The sequence below is a fragment of the Phragmites australis genome, chromosome 7 (genome assembly GCF_958298935.1).
Source record: "Phragmites australis chromosome 7, lpPhrAust1.1, whole genome shotgun sequence".
NCBI lineage: Eukaryota > Viridiplantae > Streptophyta > Magnoliopsida > Poales > Poaceae > Phragmites > Phragmites australis.
In genome coordinates this window covers 33,395,512-33,415,779 of record NC_084927.1, presented here as the reverse complement: position 1 = coordinate 33,415,779, position 20,268 = coordinate 33,395,512, and the positions used below count along the sequence as shown (strand labels likewise).

General features: G+C 42.7%; 2 protein-coding genes and 1 pseudogene across 6 annotated transcripts; 1 reads left to right on the top strand and 2 right to left on the bottom strand.

The window, feature by feature from the left end:
* Nucleotides 1–164: 164 nt before the first annotated feature.
* On the bottom strand, nt 165–4,044 carry LOC133923641 (transcription factor bHLH96-like). 2 transcript variants are annotated; one of them, XM_062368923.1, is made up of 4 exons: nt 3,703–4,044; nt 3,172–3,604; nt 1,768–2,292; nt 165–493 (listed from the first exon to the last, which is right to left on the bottom strand). In XM_062368923.1, the coding sequence occupies exons 2-4, from the start codon at nt 3,406–3,408 to the stop codon at nt 359–361; spliced, it is 897 nt and encodes a 298-aa protein (XP_062224907.1). In that variant the 5' UTR covers nt 3,409–3,604; nt 3,703–4,044; the 3' UTR covers nt 165–358. The 2 variants fall into 2 exon arrangements, with proteins under 2 accessions (XP_062224907.1, XP_062224906.1); XM_062368922.1 differs by having other exon boundaries at nt 3,172–4,044.
* An 11,524-nt stretch (nt 4,045–15,568) lies between these two features.
* Nucleotides 15,569–18,449, top strand: LOC133924866 (uncharacterized). Of its 4 annotated transcripts, none has more exons than XR_009910855.1 (7): nt 15,569–15,711; nt 16,307–16,439; nt 16,983–17,073; nt 17,456–17,575; nt 17,649–17,791; nt 18,039–18,133; nt 18,210–18,449. XR_009910855.1 is itself a non-coding variant. In XM_062370597.1 (7 exons), exons 1-6 carry the CDS (start codon nt 15,678–15,680, stop codon nt 18,099–18,101), a joined length of 546 nt encoding a protein of 181 aa, XP_062226581.1. In that variant the 5' UTR covers nt 15,569–15,677; the 3' UTR covers nt 18,102–18,133; nt 18,210–18,449. The 4 variants fall into 4 exon arrangements, 3 of the variants coding, with proteins under 3 accessions (XP_062226581.1, XP_062226580.1, XP_062226582.1); XM_062370597.1 differs by having other exon boundaries at nt 17,649–17,753; XM_062370596.1 differs by having other exon boundaries at nt 17,649–17,771.
* A 341-nt stretch (nt 18,450–18,790) lies between these two features.
* LOC133925599 (uncharacterized) lies at nt 18,791–19,398 on the bottom strand (annotated as a pseudogene).
* Nucleotides 19,399–20,268: the final 870 nt, after the last annotated feature.

Sequence of the window (20,268 nt, the reverse complement as noted above, 5' to 3'; positions counted from 1 at the left end):
TCCCGATGATGATCTCCAGCCCAAGTAGACAGGTGTGTCACTTGGGTTTTCTTGTTCTAGTCGGCCCAATTCAAGGGAGCCAGATATTTTTAAATCGAAAAATTACAATTTTATACTCTATCGCGCAACGAACAATTTTATAGATTGCACGAACACAAACCTCAAATGGACTTGCATGTTCATTGCAGACCAAGCACATCACCACATGCACGTTATTGCGGTTACACGCTTGACACGGGCCTATGCCAGCTCGGCGCCATCACGAATTGCAGGCTCTGCTGCTGCTACTGCAATTTACAAATGTCACACGACGAGCGGAGCAGCCACCCGCAGGACGCGTCCCCCGGATGACCTGACCTCACCGGTGGGGTGCACTAGCTAAAGCTCCGGCTGCCCCACGCCGGCCCGTCGCCTCGGCGTCGATGGCGCACAGCACGTGGTGCGCCGCCGCCGCGATGTCGTCCGCCGTCGTCAGGCTGCACCCTTCCTCCACCTGCAACGCCACACAGCAAAAGAAGGCAAAAAAGAAAGCTTGTAAAACTTTCACATTTGCACCAGCCCCGCATGCAGCTCATGGAAGGCAAAGTGGCGAATCCAGGACGGAAGAGCTGTGTGAACTCTGACTGATAGTTAAGTACATCTTCAGAGAGGGAATCACCAAGTTACTCAGAAAAGAAAAACAGTGATGTCGTAAAGATAGATTCCATTGGGCCTGGCTCAGGAACACATACACGCACTCTCTGCTAAAACAGCACAAGAAAAGGCACCAACAGCAGCGCACACAATCTCTGTAGGCTCTAGCCTTTTGCTGCTGTTTTCGCCGTGTCAATCGACGATCAAGCTCACCAAGAGATTCTCTGCGACCGTGCGGCCAGTGCCGATCTTTCTTTAACTTATTTAGCAAAAGACACGGTGAAAACATGCAACTTTTTTTTTCTCCGTTTGAGTCAGGACTTTGAAATGCCATTGACTCCATACACTGCTGCAGCATGCAGTGCAGTCTATGGATGATATGGAGTGGAGGCACGTCAAAGTCCAGTCCAGGGATACAACAAATGCAGCAAATACTACTGGCTTTTTAGGTAGCTCGCATGGTTAGAGTTATTTCATCTGATTGCAAATGTAAGTCGTTTTAGATTTGTGCATAATGATTAAGAAAGTAGATTAAATAACCGTATTGCCCTTTATTTATTTTGCATTGAAAAAGATAACCCATTCATTTGTGAGAGTAGTAACATTTATTAAACAAGGACGAAACGGAAACAAGAGAAAAAAAATACATAAAAATTCGAGAAATTTATATTTAAAGAATAGTTGAGGAAACTAAAACGATCTACATTTGCATCCAGAAGGAGTAGTTAATAATTCTAACCATTAAAGCAAAATTCTCAAAAATCATATTTGTTTCATCGTTCATAATTTTTTATACCTTATAGAAGAAAAATATGCTGAGATGTGACTCGCTTTATCCTTCTCTCCATTTCCTCGGACAACTAAGAGAAGGGAAAAGATTCCGTTTCCTGTCAAGACGTGTGCTATGTGTGCATATTTCCCGTCAGCACAGGGAATTATGTTGGATATATAGAAGACATGGTCAATTCTGTTTTCATTTTTTATATAAAAATTAATCAGTCCAATCAGGTTGGAATATTTGCATATAGTTACCATAAGCATTGGCATGTGCACAGTAAAGACCTAAGATGTTTTACTAGGCAGCGAGCAGCGATAGCATGCATCGGTCGGGACTTCGGGAGTCGTGGTTCGTACCTTGAGGTTGAGGGTGTAGAGCACCACCGCGTCGAGTGCAGTGGTCACGTTGAGGTGCAGCACGGCGAGGCCAAGCGCCTGCATCCCCGCCAACATCTTGAGCAGCTGCCCCGGCCGACGCGGCGCCATCGCCCGGAGGCTGGCGTGCCCGTCCATCACCACGCTCGCCTCGATGTCCGCCAACCCGGAGGCGCGGCTCGTCTCCTCCGCGGCACCGGCCGCACCGTCCTCCCGCGGCGGCGCGTGGCGCCACACGTACTGCGGGCACCTGAAGAAGCGCGCGAACGGAGGAGGCGCCTCCTCCTCGTCATTCTCGGCCGCGCGGTTGCTCGCGGGGTCTGAGCTGCTGCTGCTGCTCATTGGTGTTCGCGCCGTGGCGCGAGCCGTGTCACGTTCCGGCGCCGTGTTGTTGCGCTGCTGCTGCGACGCTAGCAGCGAGCGCTTCTGCGCTTCGAGGGATTGCAGCTGCTGCTCGAGCTCCTTCACGAAATCGATGGCGCCGCTGACGATGGACGCCTGGTCGCCCTACACATCTCGATCAAAAACGAAGGACACGATTAGGTACAGCCGTACAGGACCAGACAGAGCACTCCATATAAACTGAAGTACTGTGAGTGAAGTAATGATGGGGGGAGGCACATTAATGGCACAAATTGTCCGAAGAATGTCCTGTCCCATGATCATGGTTTTTTCACCGATAAATATTATAGATTGTCGATAAATATGATTTATCAGATATATTAAATAAAATCTAAATAAATTCAAATGAAATACTGTTAAATATGATAATTTTTTTCAACAGGGTCCGGCGGTAGACCTGCAACCAGATATATCGGATATTCGGGCGGAATTTTTTTCGGCACCCATGATCACGTTGCTACCATAATGAAACAAACAAGACAGAATTCTTCAGGATACAGTTAAGCAAGAGCAATACGAAAATTAAACGTTTACTTTTTTAAAATAAACAAAGCAAAAAGGTCGAGTAGTACAGCAGGATTTGAAAATAAGAAAAGTCGCAGAACGCATCAACGGTAACAGTAGCGTCATCTAGTTTTTTTTTTTTTTCGTTTGAGGCAAATTTCATCTGCTCTCTCGGTTTAAAAATAGTAGATATATTTATTTTGGATTGGATCTTCCAAGTTCAATTTTGTCTAGATTTTCTCGTAAAATATATCATTTATAACTACAAAACATATATAGTATGAAGTTATTTTAAATTATAAATCTAATTATAATTAAAAAAATATGTTTCCTATTTCTAAATGGAAGGAGTAAAGCAAACATTCTCGCCACTTTAACAAAACACACCCGATCCAATCCCACTGATGAATCCCGAGAAGAAAAGCATGACCACAATGAAGTGATGTTCCGGAGTAAGTAAGTGCATATATACGTACGTACCCGGTGGACGTAGGACTCCGGCATGAGCGACCGGAGCACAGCGAGGTACTCGTTCATCTGGCGGCGGCGGTTGCGCTCGACGGCAATGTGGGTCATCCTCTGGCTCTCCGCGTCCTCGCGGTTCTTGAAGCTCCTCGCCCGCCGCCGCCGCTTCCTCCTCCCCTGCTGCACCCCGTTCTCCCCCTCCGCCTGCGCCGGCGTTGCCGCTACCGGCACCTCCATCGGCGTGTATAGCATAGAGCGCGCGCTTGCGCACCAGTCGACGTACGTGGCCGGCCTCTTCTCTATGCCACTACGCTACGCGCAGCTACAAGCGGCCGCTTCCCTTTTCATTCCCCTCCTCGTCGCTGCCTGCCTCCTCCTTTCTGGAAAGAAGAGACACCGAACAGCTAGCTTGCCGGTGCTCGATCGGCGTGGTGCTATCTGTGTGTTTCTAGCGGTGGGCGCGGCGCGACATGGCGGAAACTAAGCTAGGGCATATGCATAAGATTGCGTGACAATAATGAACGGCGCAGTGGAGTCAGGCCGAACCTGAGGCGAGCGAGCTTTGTGCTTGGGCAGGCAATGGGCGCGACTGCATCGGCGCAGATGTGTGGCAGGCGGCAGCAGCTGATAGATTGCAGATCTCCCGCTCCGCACAATGCTCCAAGATATTACCACCAAGACCTCGCTTCCTTTTGACGTTGCGGTGAAATCGTTGGGGAGTGGAGCTAGCTCTGATCTGCTCTACGCGTGACCTCTCCTTGCTTTGCTTCCTCTCTGCTGCAGTGCAAGCTGCCGCTGCCGCTTCCGCTGAAAAGCGAGCGGGAAGGGGAAAGAGAGAGATGAAGAGATGGAAGAGGAGTGTTCTCCCTCTATAGGGCAGAGGTCTGTCTCTCTCTCTCTCTGTCTGATTTTCTTTTCCTCCCTGTGTTCGATATGTGGGGGTGTGGGGACGTCCCTTCTTGGTATGCCAAATGAAAATCACCACACCATATGGGTACTGCCTACCTAAGGTAACGGGTCCCAAGGCCAGAGCAGCGTCCTTCGAGGGTGGTGGCGGTAGAGCGTGAATTTTAGAGCCTCCTCCTGATATTTCACTTGGCTCCACGGGAATTTTGTTCAACGACCTTCGTATTTTGTAAGAGGAACCGAGTCCCATTTGAATCACACATACGACAACTCACATAAGAGTTCACATGTTACCAGCATGCATGAGAAGTGTTATTAGCAGTTTGGCACTGGGTGCTTATTATATTACCCCCCTTCATAAGAAAGAATAGCAACATATTTTGTAAGATTAATAATTTCCAGTGATGAAGCGGCAAGTGTTTCGTTGAAACTAAACTTAGTTTTCAGTAGCTTATGTGAAATTAAACTTAGTTTCCAGTGATCACATGCATGAAGGGGATAGAGGACAACCTAGCCACATGGATTAACAGTGAGCAGAATGGCAAGGAGCCAAGGAGGCCACAAAGCGAAGTGTACTACGTACTGCACTTTCGGGGTTTGGGGGATCAGTTATGTGCATAAGCTCCAGAGCGATTAATCGCCACTCACATCTAACAGGCTTCAACTCTTGGTACACCACAGCACTATGCATATGCATATGATTCCTTCGCAATTAAAAAGGTCAGATGATTAGCCTATACTTACCAATCAAAACGCACACAATGCAATGCAAATAAATCCCGGAAATAAAAAAAAACCATGTAAGTATGGATATCAAGGTATATATGCATGGATCTTGATGCAAAAAAAAAAAAAAAAAAAAAACTAGAACCACGCACAAGACGATCAAATAATAGAAACGTGGGAGGTGGCAACTTCAAGGAGAGTTGTAGCGAACATAGTCTTTTTAGATATGTAATATAATTTTGATGATTAATAGTAATATAATTAATAGGACTAACATGTTTGTTAAGTATATGTTTTAGTAGATTTTATAAATAAAAGATATGAAAAAGTCACCGTAGCTGGGACCAAGATTAATTGAATTGGTGAAGTCTCAGGAATATTATTAATGTTGGATGGTCCAGCGTAGAACTCGCCATGGATTTTTCCCCAGGTATATTGAACACGCCGGATGGTCCGGCGCTCAGAGGTCTGTACATGCCAGAGCATTCCAGAGGAAGGAGTTGAAGAAGCTACGCGTCGGATGGTCTAATGCTTTGAAGTTCTACACGTTGGAGTGTTTTATGCAGAGAAGAAATGGCTCGATTGGCAGAAGAAGATATGTATGGCGGATGGTCCGATGCTCAAAGTGGTATACACCGAATAGTTGTGCCAGAGTATTTGTTCCAGAGAAGGTGTCAATGGATAGTTCGGCATGGTTATACATGCCGGATAGTCCGGCAATGAAGATTGGCTACACCAGAGTATTTTGCACAGAGAGAAGTGACGCAAGTTGGCTCAAGTATACACGTCGGATGATCCGGTGATAGAATTGAAAGCAACATCAGAATATTCGGTGTTTAGAATGAATTTGAGTGGGGTTTTAACTACTAGTTCTTTGAGGATGTACACGCCAGATGGTTCAGCGCTAAGAGGTTTGTACACATCGAAGCATTCCAGAGGAAGGAGTTGAAGAAGTTACGCACCAGATGGTCTGGCGCTTTGAAGTTCTACATGTGGGAGTGTTTGTGTAGAGAAAAAATAGCTCGGTTGACAGAAGAATATATGCACGCCGGATGGTCCGGTGCTCAGAGTGGTACACACTGGATGGTTGCGTCAGAGTATTTGTTCCAGAGAAGTTATCAATGGCTAGTTCGGTATGGTTGTACATGCCGGATGATCCGACGATGAAGATTGGCTACGCTGGAGTATTTTGCACAGAGAGAAGTGGCGCATGTTGGCTCGAGTATACACGCTAAATAGTCTGGTGATGAAATTGAAGGCAACACCAGAATATTCGATGTTCAGAATAAATTTGAGTGGGGTTACAACGGCTAGTTCGTGGAGGATGTACATGTCGGATGGTCCGGTGAGTACATTCTGTTTACACCAGATCATCCGGTATATATAGAAAAGTTAAATCGTTAGGACAACGACTAGTCCACAGGGTTGAGACTATAATACTCATCCATGCAGTCATTTGAATATGTGGCAGTCCAGAGATGCTTATAGATACTTGTGAAGACATTCAAGCCACCAAAGTGCTTAAAGTTATTATATAAGGCAATTAAGCATAAAATTATAGAGTGATTAGTGTTAATAGGCCTAGAAAGAGTTGTTGCTAAGTGTTACTGCCTAGAGAGTGGATCAAGGAGTGATCCTACCTGTACCAAATGGTACGCCAGCCCCTTGAAGACTTGATGACTCATCGGTATCTTGGGTCTTGGTAGCTTAAGCTTGTTTACCCTCCGACTTGGTGTGAAGTGGTAGCAAGAAGTTTGTATATGGATGTAGAGACCTTTGTCTTGATGACTTAAGTTCCGAAGTGAAGACGAAGATAAGTGACCGGAAGAGAAGTTAGTGGTGAGACATTGTCTTGTTGGCTTAGTGACTTATTCGGTTTGAGAACTTGCCTTGGTGGCTCAACAGTCGTGACAAAAAAATCTTGAAAACTAGGAGCATATCATTTGTGGAGCTTCAAAATGAACTAGAGAATGCGTTTATATCATCGATACTATTGAATAAAAATCTCTTATGCCGAGTTTGATCTCTCTAACTTATTACGTTTTCGTATTTATATACTTGCAATTTATCTTTCTAGATATGTTACAATCTATTTTAAACGGTAGAGTAGACACACAGATAAGATTAAATCACATTTAGATAGAATTTAATATATTCTTATCTTATAATATTTTTAAAACCGAATAATTTTAAGTATCTTAAATCACTTGCTGCCGGTGATTATAACTCCTTTGTTTACGACTACAGTACTACTAACAATGCTCGACATTTTTTTGATAGCAGCAAATTGCAAGCAAATTTTAGGTGTAACTTTTTGTGCCTATGGTAGAGTAGTACCCACTAGTGCCTGCCGAGACATACCCCTCAAGAATGTCTTTTGGGATGCAACCACACATGATGAACAGAGATACATGGGGCAGCTAGCTGACACGACCAGTACTACAGAACAGGAAGATACTGTATCAGATTATTAGTACCGCGTCACGGGTAATTAGACAGTCAAATCAAGCAGACAAGCCGCATGCATGGCCAGTGTAGTGGTGTACTAGTGAAAATAAAAGGTAGCTTGTTAATCTGCATTAATTTATCCAAAGCAATTACTGGTCCATACGAACAGGCGACATGAGAGAGACGAGCTGTTGCATTGCATGTACCATTGCTCGAACCGCCTGGTGATGAGGCCGGCCGGCCGGCAGGACACCTGGCAGAACATGATATTCTCTCCAAGCGTTAACAGCAACGCATCGATTTCCGCACGTACATCCGGTGCTGTACCATGCATATATATAGTTGCACACACACAACTACACAAGGGCCAGTGCTACGTACCGCGTGCCGTATCGCCAATAATACCGTTGGATAATGCATCAAAAGATATAATTCTAGTCGGCACTATAAAAAATAATTATTAATACCAACTTAAAAACATCATTAGTGGTGGTTTTTAAACCAACACTAACTATAGTTGCACACACACAACTACAAAGGGCCAGTGCTACGTACCGCGTGCCGTATCGCCAATAATGCCGTTGGATAATGCATCAAAAGATAGAATTCTAGTCGGCACTATAAAAATAATTATTAGTACCAACTTAAAAACATCATTAGTGGTGGTTTTTAAACCAACATTAACTACTCGGTATTGATAGTCACGGACTATCAATATCGATTTATGAATCAACAATATAATAAATATCAGTACCAGTCTATAATAAAGAACTGGCACTAATGCTTAGACTATCAGTGTCGGTCCATAAGAACGAACCGGCACTGATAGTCTGAGTATCAGTGTCGGCTAGTGTGACAAGCCGTCACTGATATTTCTGTATGCATAAATAAATTATGAATTCAATAATACAATATTTAAAATTTGATTTCAAATTTTTATTCAAATATATGTAGACATTCATCACAGGAAAATATATACACATGGATCATAAATATTTCATCCACATCAACACATAATCATGAGTTCATCAACATCTACACATAAATATTATAATAGTTCACATAATAGATTAAACACATTGCAAATACGCTCATCCCTGATTCTACGGTGCACGTCGAATCATATAGTCTTCATAGTTGACATCTACGATATCAACTCCATATATCTCATCCAAATGATGTACTACATAAATGAGTGCATTATCTCGAGCAAGAGAGGGCAGATACATCACTGTTCCATAAACAGCGAAACCTCCTCCACCAAACTCCACATAACCTGATACCTGCCTTCATAAACTCTCTTGACTTTTGGGCCAATCATTGTGAAACTCAGTCGCTCTATGACATAACGTAAGACTGAACCAAAGCTAACATCCTGTTGTTCCAGTAAAAATCCTACAGGCAAATAGCATGAATATAAAGAGAAAAATTAATAATATATGAAACAAATACTATAGATTAAAATTTATGGCATCAACCGTGTCAAGTGCATGTAACCATGACATATTGATAGTCATTAAAGCCACATTCTCCATATTTTGTTCAAGCACTTTCAATTTAAAATAGTTATAGTCAGGTAAAATGGACCTAACTTGATCCTTAATCTCTTGCAAAACCACTGTCACCTAGTTTTTTGAGCCACATGGATCTCGTGTGATTGGATGCTAGAGACAACAATATTGATGAATTCTTCATTTGTCGATATCTGAAAATTAATTGATATCTTCCTTGTACCACTATCACCTATAGTGATAGTCACAATAGGTTGTGTATAACCCTATATGTGAGCAATCATTCCATTTAACCATACTAGAGGAGAAATCACCTACATTAATACATGTATATCTTTAACAACTACACATTTTTTAATTATCAGTTGTCCAACCAAAATAGTTGCGAGGTATACAATTTTGATCATCCCTGCGGGCGCCGGGTAGGGCGGGGCGTCGAGTTCATAGAGGAATATACCGGGAGGGTTGAAAAGAATCTGAGGTCGCCTAAAAAGGGGGGTGAATAGGCGTAATCTAAAAAATTTTACAAACTAAAATGCAGCAGATTAGCAATATGCGGACTCTTTGCAAATTTTTTCAGAACCTTCGCAAATTTACGAAGGTTCCGTAGATATATGCGGATACTCCGGATATTTTAGGAAAACTCAAGTAGACGCCTATGAAAAACAACGTGGATTAAATATACAAATTACCAAGCACCAGAGAATATGTTTCAACTTATTTCACAAGTACATGCAGCTCAAATTTCACAAGAGAGTGGATCGGGTCGAAACCCTAATAATCAACAGGTACACGTAAATGCAACAAATCACGAGAAATTGACAAATGAGGCACACGAATTTGTTCACCAAAATTCGATCATTCCACAAAGAAGTGTCTACGTTTCTGTTGAGGAGCTTACAAAAAGTCGGATCTCTTTCAACCCTTTCTTCACCCGAGCAACCACAAAGATCAAACTATGATTACTTACTCAATCGTAGGGGTAATACAAACGTCTCGGGTCTCACCACAAGACCGAGAGCTCGACTGGTGACGCATAACCGTCTATGTGAACGAACCACCAAGAGTATCAAATACGAAATCACTAGCATGATGAAGGAAACCGGTGCTCAAAGGTTGAAGTGTTGCGCATAAGCACTAGATCTCACTCTCTCAACTAAACTCTCAAATCTTAGGAAGTATCAAGCTAAAGCAAGGTGGGAGAGATAGTACTTTTTCTCTAAAGTTGTTCACCTTTTCTTGTAAAGAAGCAGCAGTTAAAGGAGGGAGTGAGGGTGTAGATATATCTAACTCAAAAAAACTAGCCGTTACATCTGTGAAAATACGAACACTCCGCAAAAGTACGGATCCTCCGCACCTCCCAGTTAGCCCCAACTCCACTCAACTGCAGACTAGCAGCAGAAAAATGCGGACACTCCGTAAAGGTGCAGACCTTCTGCATTTGCACATTCTCAAAAGATTTGGGCTAACCTAGGTGCAAGTGTTGTGTTCGATGTTTTTCTCATAGGTTTGTTAGATCTTTTGAGCACTATTTCTATGCAAACAAGTAAATTGTGTATACTCCTTAATAGTATGATATGCTAAACTCAATTTAAAAAATAAATGAATTTAAAACTATACGATCCATGTGTCATTTTCCTTTTTCCTTTTTAGGGGATCATCATGCGTCAAATTCTCACTTGATCGAATTACACATGTTCATACTTCATAAAATTCATTAGTTATTTAATTATTTTATCATTATCACCAAAACCCACTTAGGGGCCTAGATGCACTTTCAAGGGCGCAGGGTGCACCATGCAGCGGGATGTAGACGCTACTTTGGATGCATCCATGATACCTGTTAGATCCACATGATATCTATAAAAAGTAAGACATATGTAAACCAATAAATTTTATTTCTCTAGAGATCGGCCCTGGGCACGGGTTGCAAACGATGTACTTAGAAAGTTGTCTTGATGTGGGTGTATATCAAGATTCAACTTGAAAATAATAATCAGGTATCAAATTTATATCCTAGTAGCTACTTATATGTAATTTGGAATGTGTTGGACCTGCAGGTAGGGGATACAAACTATATTGTACTTAGTTAGCTCAGAAATTTGGTTAAAATCATCATACCAATTTACTCCTTTAAATAATCTTGTCCTAAGAAAGTTCCAATAAAACAATTACAAATTTTCAGAAGCAACATTTTCGTTCTTCAACATGACCGCTTTCATTCTTCAATCACTTTATAAGTGTAGAAGTACTTTTACATTGAAACAATATAACAGAACATGTACATTAACAATGGCTAACATTTAATCAGATAAACTAAAATGCTCGCTTTTGTTCTTCAACAAACCAAGAGCACAATTGAACTAATGTTATGTAAAGATCATCAGTTTCTTCAACCACTAAATTGTTGTCTGATTACACAACAAAGTAACCATATTTTTTTTACTGAATCTATGACAAAGCTGCATGACCTCGACGATGGAGCTAGCAACGGGGATGAGGACGACGCTCTGAGGCGGCGGGGACGGCGGTGCTGGTGACACACTGGGGATGAGGACGGCGCACGAACAACGGGGATGACGGCGTGCGGGCTCCGAGGACAACGACGAGGGAGGCAACGTCGGCTTTGGGATGAGGAGGACGCACGGGCTCTGGGGACGACGATGGCGGGGAGGCAACACCGGCTCTAGGATGAGGACGATGACGGTGGGGAGGCGACATTGACTCCATGGACGGTGACGATGACGGGGAGGCAGCGTCGACTCCGGGGACGACAGCGTTGGTGAGATAGCAGGAATTAACATGTGCGCAAGGGAGGAATGGAGAGGCTGCGGCTAAGTCCTACTTATATATGGATAGAGTATCAATGCCGACTGTAGTATACAACCAACACTGATACTAGAATCAATGTCGGTTGTATAACCCACCCGACACTGATAGTTGGACTTTCAGTGCCGGTTTTAAACCCCCAGACGACACTGATAGTTGGACTATCATTGCCGATTTTTTCCTAGAACCGGCACTAATATTGTGGTGGAGGAAAGTGCACCGAAGTTGGGAATGATGACATGGCAGTGAGGTGGCGGAAAGGGACGCCGGAGTTGGGGATGCCGCGTTAGGGGGAGAAGAATGCGCCTTTTTTAGACTGAAGACTTATTAGTGTTGACCTGTAATACGAATCGATATTGACACTGAGTTAACAGCAAGGACTAAAGTATCAGTACTGATTTGATCCAAGAGCCGGCACTGATACTCATCCGACACTGATACTGAGTATCAGTGCCGGTTCAACCTGACTCGATCGTTGATCAAGCACAAGAAGGTATGAACCAACGCTTATATTTTGGGCGGTATGAATGACTGTTTTTTTATTGCAAATTCATGAGTCGTATATAAATATGAGTTAACTCTGGTATATGTAACCTGTATCATCAGAATAATTTTTTTTTCTCATGGTTTTTAACTCCGTACTAGAGAATTTTTCCACGTAAAAAATCATGTCTCTCACAAATGCGTTGGTGGTGCACACTACTACACGGCCCTACGCCACCGGCCGGCCGATTCTTGCATGAAAAGGGCAGCCCGGACCAGTGCGCCGTCGTACGGGCGTCGGTGGAGACGCATGCAAAAGTGGCAGGTCGACACGAAGCAGGGAATCTGGAAATGGTCGACGTACTCACGTACGTACGTGCGGCAGCGCTCAGTCTGCAATCCGCATCCTCGGCGCTGTGCATGGGCGCATGTACTCGCGTGCTAGCTGCGAACGACGCGCATGCATGCCATGGCGCGCACCGGCCGCCGGGCCCCCACACGCCGTATGGCCGGATGAGCCGGTGCCCCCTGCCGCATACGTACAGTATGCTCCAGCAGCGCGAGGGTACCGCCACGCACAGGCAGTGAGGTTGTCTACCGCGCGCGCTTGGCCCTGATGGGTCCCCGCGCCGTGAACAGTGGCGCGTACCTGATGAGACGGTGACAAAGTGTGATTGATTGTCAGCACGGTGTCTTATCCGTATAGTGTGTATATATAGATTGAGGAAAACGGGTTAAGTGAAATTATATTATATTATTTGAAAGAAGAATGGTTAGTTAGTGGTATATGTTTAGATGGATTGAATGAGCAGATACAGGTTGAAAAGAAGGGTGTTTAATTTTTGTTTGATGGATCGAATCTGAGGCTATAAAAGTGAATGTAAAAATTAATATTATGATTAATTGATTGTATGAATGTGATTTTATAATATTGATAAGTAACCCCACATGTGTGAGTGGATGCATATTTGTATCTATGGGGCTAGGTAATTTTTGCAAGACTGCAAAGTTGAAGGTGTATGTTTGTATATGTGGGGGCCAAATTGTAATAGTGGATATGAACCAAAACCTATATAAAAAACAGATAAAGGAGACACTATATAAGTGTCGGGTTGTCAGGATCCATCACTTATATAGTCTTCAGTGGTGACCAGACCATGATCTATCACTTATGACAAATCATCAGTGACATGTCGTAAAGTTACCCATCATGATATTATTAACATGTTAAGTTGTAATATGTCACTAATGACTAACTCATCAGTGATAGATCATACTACATCAGTCATTACTAACAGATCAAGTTGTGATTTGTTCATGATGAGTTTTGTCACATAAGGTTAAAAAAATCCAATGATGATCTCTCAGCAAAAGCTTGAAGTTCAAGAAAACTTAGGCTTCTATTTTTCTTTAAGAATGATGTCTAATCATTGAACATAAGATTGATTTAAATTTTATGAGTTTTTTGACTGACAATGTTTTTACTGTAATAGGAGTAGGAAAATAAAAAAGAATGTCTAATCTTAGGATGTTTAGCCTTCTTTGATGTATTTACCCTTTGTGGGGTATTTACACTTCGACTGGGAATTTACCCTTTGTTCGATGTATTTACCTTTTAGGAGGTATTTACACTTTTGATTGGGCATATACCCTTTAGTTGATGTATTTATATTAGAATAAGAATTATTGTACATTTCTGTTCAAGTTTGATGTGAAGGGTGACGGTTATGGACAAAAAACACACGTTTTGAAAATGGTGAAAAGACTTCAGGGGAGAGAACTCAATCTTCTAAGCTAAATTTGGTATAAAAAATTTGCCGAACCTGATGAAATGTTAGAGAAACGGATGTAATTTTTTCTGCAGACGTCTGTAGAGTAAAAAAAAGTGTCAAAATTGAAATTCGTATGCAAAAGTTATGCTCGTTTTACCAAAGTCACTCTGGATCACCCATCAATTATGATCATTTGGATGAGATATTCAGAAATTTATATAATATTTGTACAAATTTAGATAAAGAAAATTTTTATATGTAAATTATAACCTAAAAAATCATAAAATATTTATACAATTTTGGATGAAGTAAAATCAGTCATTAGTGATAGGTTATAGTTCTAACCCGTCACTAATTAGTCATAGATGACAGGTCACGATTATGACCCATTACCTATAACCTTCGATAAAAGAGGTGGAAATGATAAAATATTCAATTTCTATCACAACTACCTGATAGGTGAGGCGATAAGGGAGCTACACGTGCGAGGGGAGGTCACAGGCTTGAAGCCCACGGGACACAGATTAAAAAATAATTTGAAAAATGATGTGACTTGTGGGGCATATGCGATGAGCCTCTGTGTTGGGATGACTTGGATGAAAAAAAATAATATATTTTTTCCTTTTTCTGTGTCAAAAACACAAAAACCGTTTATAAGTCGTAAGTAATGGATTACTATTATGACCCGTCGCTTATGTTTAATCATTAGTGACGAGTCACTATTACAATCCGTTACCTATGATCTCAAAAGTGATAAATTATAATTATAACTCATCATCTATGATATTATAAGTGATGTGTTCAGATTGATGAATGTTATATCTATTATTAATACCGGTTATCACCTGTTAATAAAACCATTGTCACATAGTAAAACACGTATCTGACAGAGAATATCTAAATATGGGCAACCAATCGTACCCTTATTAGCTACTCTGCTGCAGGTAGCTAAGAGTCCAAGATTATTTTGGTGGGCATGCTATATTTGTATGAAGTTCCCAGCCGCTGGTTTCGTAGCTTTTTCGTATGTACTTTTAACTGAACAACACGTTTTTGGCAGGGAGAGGTGTTCTTACCACGCTTTATATATATATATATATTTTTAGATGTGTCTATAACTCTAGATAATCTTGGTTGGTGTAGAAAAAGTATAAGTAATCTTGGTGGCACTGGAAACGAACTTCAAATCCTTTTTTTTCTTTGAACTTCCAAAACAAACTTCAAATCCAATAAAGCAAACATACTCCTATCCTACATTTTCAGTGTTCACAAAGGATTTTGTTTGTTTGTAGCTATCTCTAGTTATTCTCTTTTTAACCGTTCCTCCTTCCTACCAATTTCGCTATGCAGTTGTTCTTTTAATATAAAAATCCCTGTTCTTCAATGCCTCGCATAGCTCCTGCCACTGTTTTGAAAAATAAAGGAAATAAGGGGTAAGTGGGCTAGTCAGTAAGAACAAACGGACACGCATTAGGAGCACTCCACAGCCGTTGAATTAATAAAGAGAACTATAGAGTAGACTTATATTACTGTATAAATAGTAATTCTCTGCATTAATGACGATTAATACAGAGGATCGTGTCCAGAACAAATAAGTCGGGCCAATATACTTCTGTACGATGTAAAGAAGGAACAAGCCCATCAGAGCTCACATGCGTCCTCCTCCAACTGACAGATGGAGCCCACATGCACCCTCCGTCTCCCCGCTCTGATCCGGCCATGTGTCCACGTACTCCGCTAGAAGCCGGCGGCAAAAGCAGGATAGCCCATCGCGTTCATCGCCCCCCCCCCCCCCCACCTCGCGGAAAGCTTCCCCTTTCCTGTCCTCCCCACCTGCACGGCGGCGATGGCCGCTCCCTCCGCTACCCTCTCTGTCTCCGGTGAGTGGCCCCCTTCTCAGCCCCTCACCCCTCAAGTTTTTCCTGGGCTTTTTGCTTCGATTGTGTCCGCATGGAGACATATTTGGCCGTCTCCACTGATCACTGACTGAAGAATCGCTGAACCGCCGAGATGTGTGTATTTACTGGTGCTTTACCAAGGATCTAGGACTAGGATTAGATATGCTGCTAGTTTTGTGCTGTATTTTATCCTCAGTCCTCACTAGAGAGAAACAAAAAATACAACGCAAAAAAACTGTAAAAAGGCAGAAACAGGATGGACCTCGTGTTGAATAAGGCTATCTTTTTAGTCCTAAAAAAAGAGAGTATTTTTTGTGGTCTGGTTATAACTGCAGCTTGTGGTAGTTACCTGGCTAAATATGGTTTGGTTAGAGAAGCGATGCTAAAATCAGTTTGTTGTGTACTTTCCAAAGTGTTCCTTTTGCCCCTTTGTGAAAGGAAAAGAATCGTCTGTTTTCTGCTTGATGAAGAAGCCGAGCTTGTAACTGTCGAACTAACATTTGTTATGAATTATACAGAAGTCTGTAGTTCCTTGTTATTCTCATTGTTTGTGACATTTGTCCTTTTTGTGTCAAAGGTGCGACGCATACAACTGCATTCGGCTGCAAGAACAAGTTGAAGTTGAATAGAAACCATTTGCCGCTTGCAGTTCCCTCAAGTTCAGGGAATGCAAATCATTGTGGAAAGTTAACCATCTGCAGAGCACAAAGGTCTCGCTTTTAATCTCTGATGTTTATGTTCTTGAGATTCTTCAGGTAGTTGACGTGAGTGTAGGTAGAGGCGCAGAGTTACTGCTACATTTGGTCTCTAGATACAATATTTTGTTTTAGAGAATGATGTTGACAAGAGTGCTCCGTTCGGTCTTTTAAGATGAAGTTACATCCGAGTTGACTTGCAGTCTTGATTATCTATGTTCAGGTTCCACTCTAGTCACATTTTTACTAAACACCAGTGAATGAAGTTCTACTCTAATTGAGCAGGTCATTGAGGGTAAAAATGATCTGTGTTGAAGATAGCCAGCTTGCATCTTGGTGTAACATAAGTTCATTTTGTCTTGGATGTGTTTTTTTAAACATTTACTTTAAACTAGGTTTGATCAACTGCTCTGTAACATTTTAACAGAAGTAGTGAAACCATCTTCCTAAATGACCTTTTCTTTTTTCCTTCTTGCACTTTGTCTTTGGATCTAAGTTTTTCCATGTCTGTTTTCAGCTGAATGTTTATAATTTTCCTGAAATTAACCTGTTATACAGTGAAGATTCTAAAGGTGGTGGAGGATTCTTGACTGGATTTCTTATAGGGGGAGCAATCTTTGGAACACTGGGATATGTCTTTGCTCCTCAGGTATTGTCAAACCTTCAAAGTATTTTGCACTGGCACATGCACAGAAAATCCTTGTAAAGAGTTATAGAAACATCATTTTTGTTCAGCAGTGCTCTATGTAGCCAACAGAAACCCCATCATGCAATGTCTTCTTGAAGGCAGAAAGAATGATTCTGAATTTCTGATCTAGACAAGCTCAAATATCCGCTTCTAATTGGCCAGCATGGAATTCTAACTAAATATTATGCATCCGAGCTATTTACTATTTGTTGATAATTGATGAAAGAGATATTTTTTTTTGGCCTGCACTAATCTTGCTCTAGATGCTATTGTTATCTGGTTTTCTAGTTATATAGTTGTTAGTTCAAAAAGTGGTTGCTAACTACTCAACATACTTGAGCAGATCAGCAGAACGTTGGATTCTTTGTTGGATGAGAACGGACAAGATGGTGAGTCTGATGAAAATGGCCTCCAAAGGGTGACAAAGCCACGTAATGGTCGATATTACGATGAAGGTTTAGAGGTAAGGAACCTAACTCCAGACTTTTCCTATTTGAAAGGTACTTTTGATAGCTAAATCTGTCAACTGGATCCAGAAAACTCGTCAAACACTGGGCGACAAGATAAGCCAACTGAACTTGGCAATTGACAAAGCTGCATCCCGGCTGAGACGTGTCACTGGCAATGTGGAAAATGAGGCTGTTAGTGATGAAACAGAAGTAGAACCTTCCTAGAACTTGTACCTTTCAAATTTCTGTTCTGAATAATTGCTATTTATGCAATATGCTTTGTTAAACTCAAGTCTCAACTGTAAAAGTTCTTCATATGAATAATTGAAAACAGCTGCATTAGTATATTCTGCACTATTGCTGTAAATATGTGCTTATGAGATTCAGTTACAAATTGCTTCAATGCTAATGGATACAAATATTGTTTCTGCTATGATTCTGTATATCAGCTAATTGAGTGTTGAATGAAATTTGCAGATTGGCGTATCCTCACTGAACGGGAATGAACATGGTTTTGTGCAAGGTGAAAGCACAACATGATGAATGTGTAGCACAGGTTGGAGGTTCATCCGGTGAGTCGCTGATAACTTCACATAATTCTAAGTCAAGAACGATAAGTCTATAAACCTTATGGAGCTAAAATTTCAGGAGAACGCTTCAGTCAGCAAACTGAAAGATGAGCTGGATCATCTGTTTAAGCAATTAACAGAATGGAATGATTCACAGCTAGAATCTTTTTGTACTTGTTCTATTGACACCCCCCCCCCCTCTTGTTCAAGTTGCAATTCTGTAATGGCATTTATGTAGTAGTTTTGATTTTTTTTTCTCTGCATAATTTGTTCTTTGTCAAGTGTTCTTAAATCCAAAGATTGTGCCAACGATTTTCTAGTGTGGTGGCGTACTGGTTACTAGTAGGACTAAAAGCACAGCATCAGTTGGATAAGCAGAAAAAAAAAAACAGGTACAAACCGGCAAATATGTCTCTAGTCTGTACAGGCTCGGGATTTTCGAAGATGGAGCCTATTAAGCGGAGATTACGGCACTGAAGAACTTGCGTGTTTCGAGTGAAAGCAGAGGTAGTGTTTGCTTTCAGAGCAAACTGGAGGCCCGAAAAGAATACGGCATGGGCTGACGCGCGTCCCAATTTCCGAAGCGAGCGGGTTGCAGCCGATCAACCGCGCGTGCGCCCACCCTGCCGAGTTCTCAGTTCTCACAACAAACCAAAAAAATCACACGGCATCATCATGAAGATAACCAAAAACATCTCTCCATGATTCCAACCACGGCCACCAGAGGCGCAGCTCCAGGTCGACCTCCTTGTCATCTTCCTCGTCGTCGCTTACGTGGCCCTGGTCGTGCGCGGGCGCCAGCGCCACGGGCGTCGAGAGCAGCGCGTCCCCGCTGGGAAAGAGCACGGCGCCGGCGGCATTGGAGTTCAGTATGGGGTACAACACCGCGTACTCGGTGGCCGCCGCGGCATGGGGCGCCTCGCCGGTGGCCGGTGACACGCCCACTAGCTGCGCCTGCGCGGCGGCGCTGCCGTGGTGGACGCCGCGCATCTTGGCGCGGTCGCGGCGGTGCACGTTCATGAGCCCCCCCCCCCCAGCGCCTGCGCGGACCTGGACTCGCGGCGGCAGAACGCGCACGTGTACGAGCGCGGCGGCCACGCACTGCTCAGGCCATCATCGTCCGCTGCATCCTCGGGCGCCATGCGGCCGGTGGCCGCCGCTGCCCAGCTCCACATCACGGCGGGCTTGAGCCGGTGCTGCTGCTGCTTCAAGAGCTGGTGCAACGTAATGTGCTTGACTGCTGGTTCGGTGCTGCTGGTAGGCGCCATGGATGGAGCTCTCGGACGCTGACGCTCTTGTGTTTTTAACTCGTACGACGACGAGACATCCGTGCGGCTTCTCTGCCAAGTATTTATACCGCCACCGCGTTGTGTGCGTTCATGTCTGCATAGGTGAGGCACACAGAAGGCTGTGCGAAACTGGCATGGGTTGTATCACCTGCGGATTCTGGGAGCTGAGCTGATGGAAATTGGAAAAGCAAAGGTAAAATCTTAAGGCACAGCTGTTTTGCATTGGTTTCTTCAGTTTGGTTCCAGGACTCTTGCATATGTGTTGGGATCACTGAGGTTTGGAATCTCGGTGAAACTAAAGTACCCTGCTTCTGTTCTGGAATGACATTCTTGGCCAAAATAAACGGCATTTTGTACGTGCATGGCCATATAGTTTTTGCTACCATATGGCTAATCAAGACAGACAAGAATTACTGCTATAACAACGGCGAGAAGTATATATCCTCCCTGTGCATGACTGCATGTGCGGCTTCAATTCACTCAAAATGTTAAATCACACCTTTTCAAACATCAGAGTACGTACCGTCCATAAATAATCTTAACAAGAAGTCAGAAAATTGCATCTTCCTTGTCTGAACCTAGTTTTCTTTCAGTTACGCTCTTTCTGAAGAACATCTTTGGCCATGCTCAAGGTTCAATTTTGTTCTCTGACTGTCCGGTTTTCTTTTCATAGAAAGTAAACGAGCATTTATGTATGCTAGAGGTATTCAGGAAGGCAAAACGTATAGGGACAACACAAACAGCTGACATATAGAGAACCAGAACATCCAGCAATCCGGCATGCAGCTACGGGTGCCAGCTACACATATATACAACAATTTTAAAATGCTGGTAATTTACTGAAGAAAG

What these genes read in the sequence shown, in the direction of transcription:
- LOC133923641 (XM_062368922.1), bottom strand. Translation starts at nt 3,408, where the DNA reads ATGCTATACACGCCGATGGAGGTGCCGGTAGCGGCAACGCCGGCGCAG. An exon ending in CGGAGTCCTACGTCCACCGG is followed by an intron (nt 2,293 to 3,171) that starts GTACGTACGTAT and finishes CGAGATGTGTAG; the next exon opens with GGCGACCAGGCGTCCATCGT. An exon ending in TCTACACCCTCAACCTCAAG is followed by an intron (nt 494 to 1,767) that starts GTACGAACCACG and finishes GTGGCGTTGCAG; the next exon opens with GTGGAGGAAGGGTGCAGCCT.
- LOC133924866 (XM_062370596.1), top strand. Translation starts at nt 15,678, where the DNA reads ATGGCCGCTCCCTCCGCTACCCTCTCTGTCTCCG. An exon ending in GATATGTCTTTGCTCCTCAG is followed by an intron (nt 17,074 to 17,455) that starts GTATTGTCAAAC and finishes ATACTTGAGCAG; the next exon opens with ATCAGCAGAACGTTGGATTC. An exon ending in ATTACGATGAAGGTTTAGAG is followed by an intron (nt 17,576 to 17,648) that starts GTAAGGAACCTA and finishes AACTGGATCCAG; the next exon opens with AAAACTCGTCAAACACTGGG.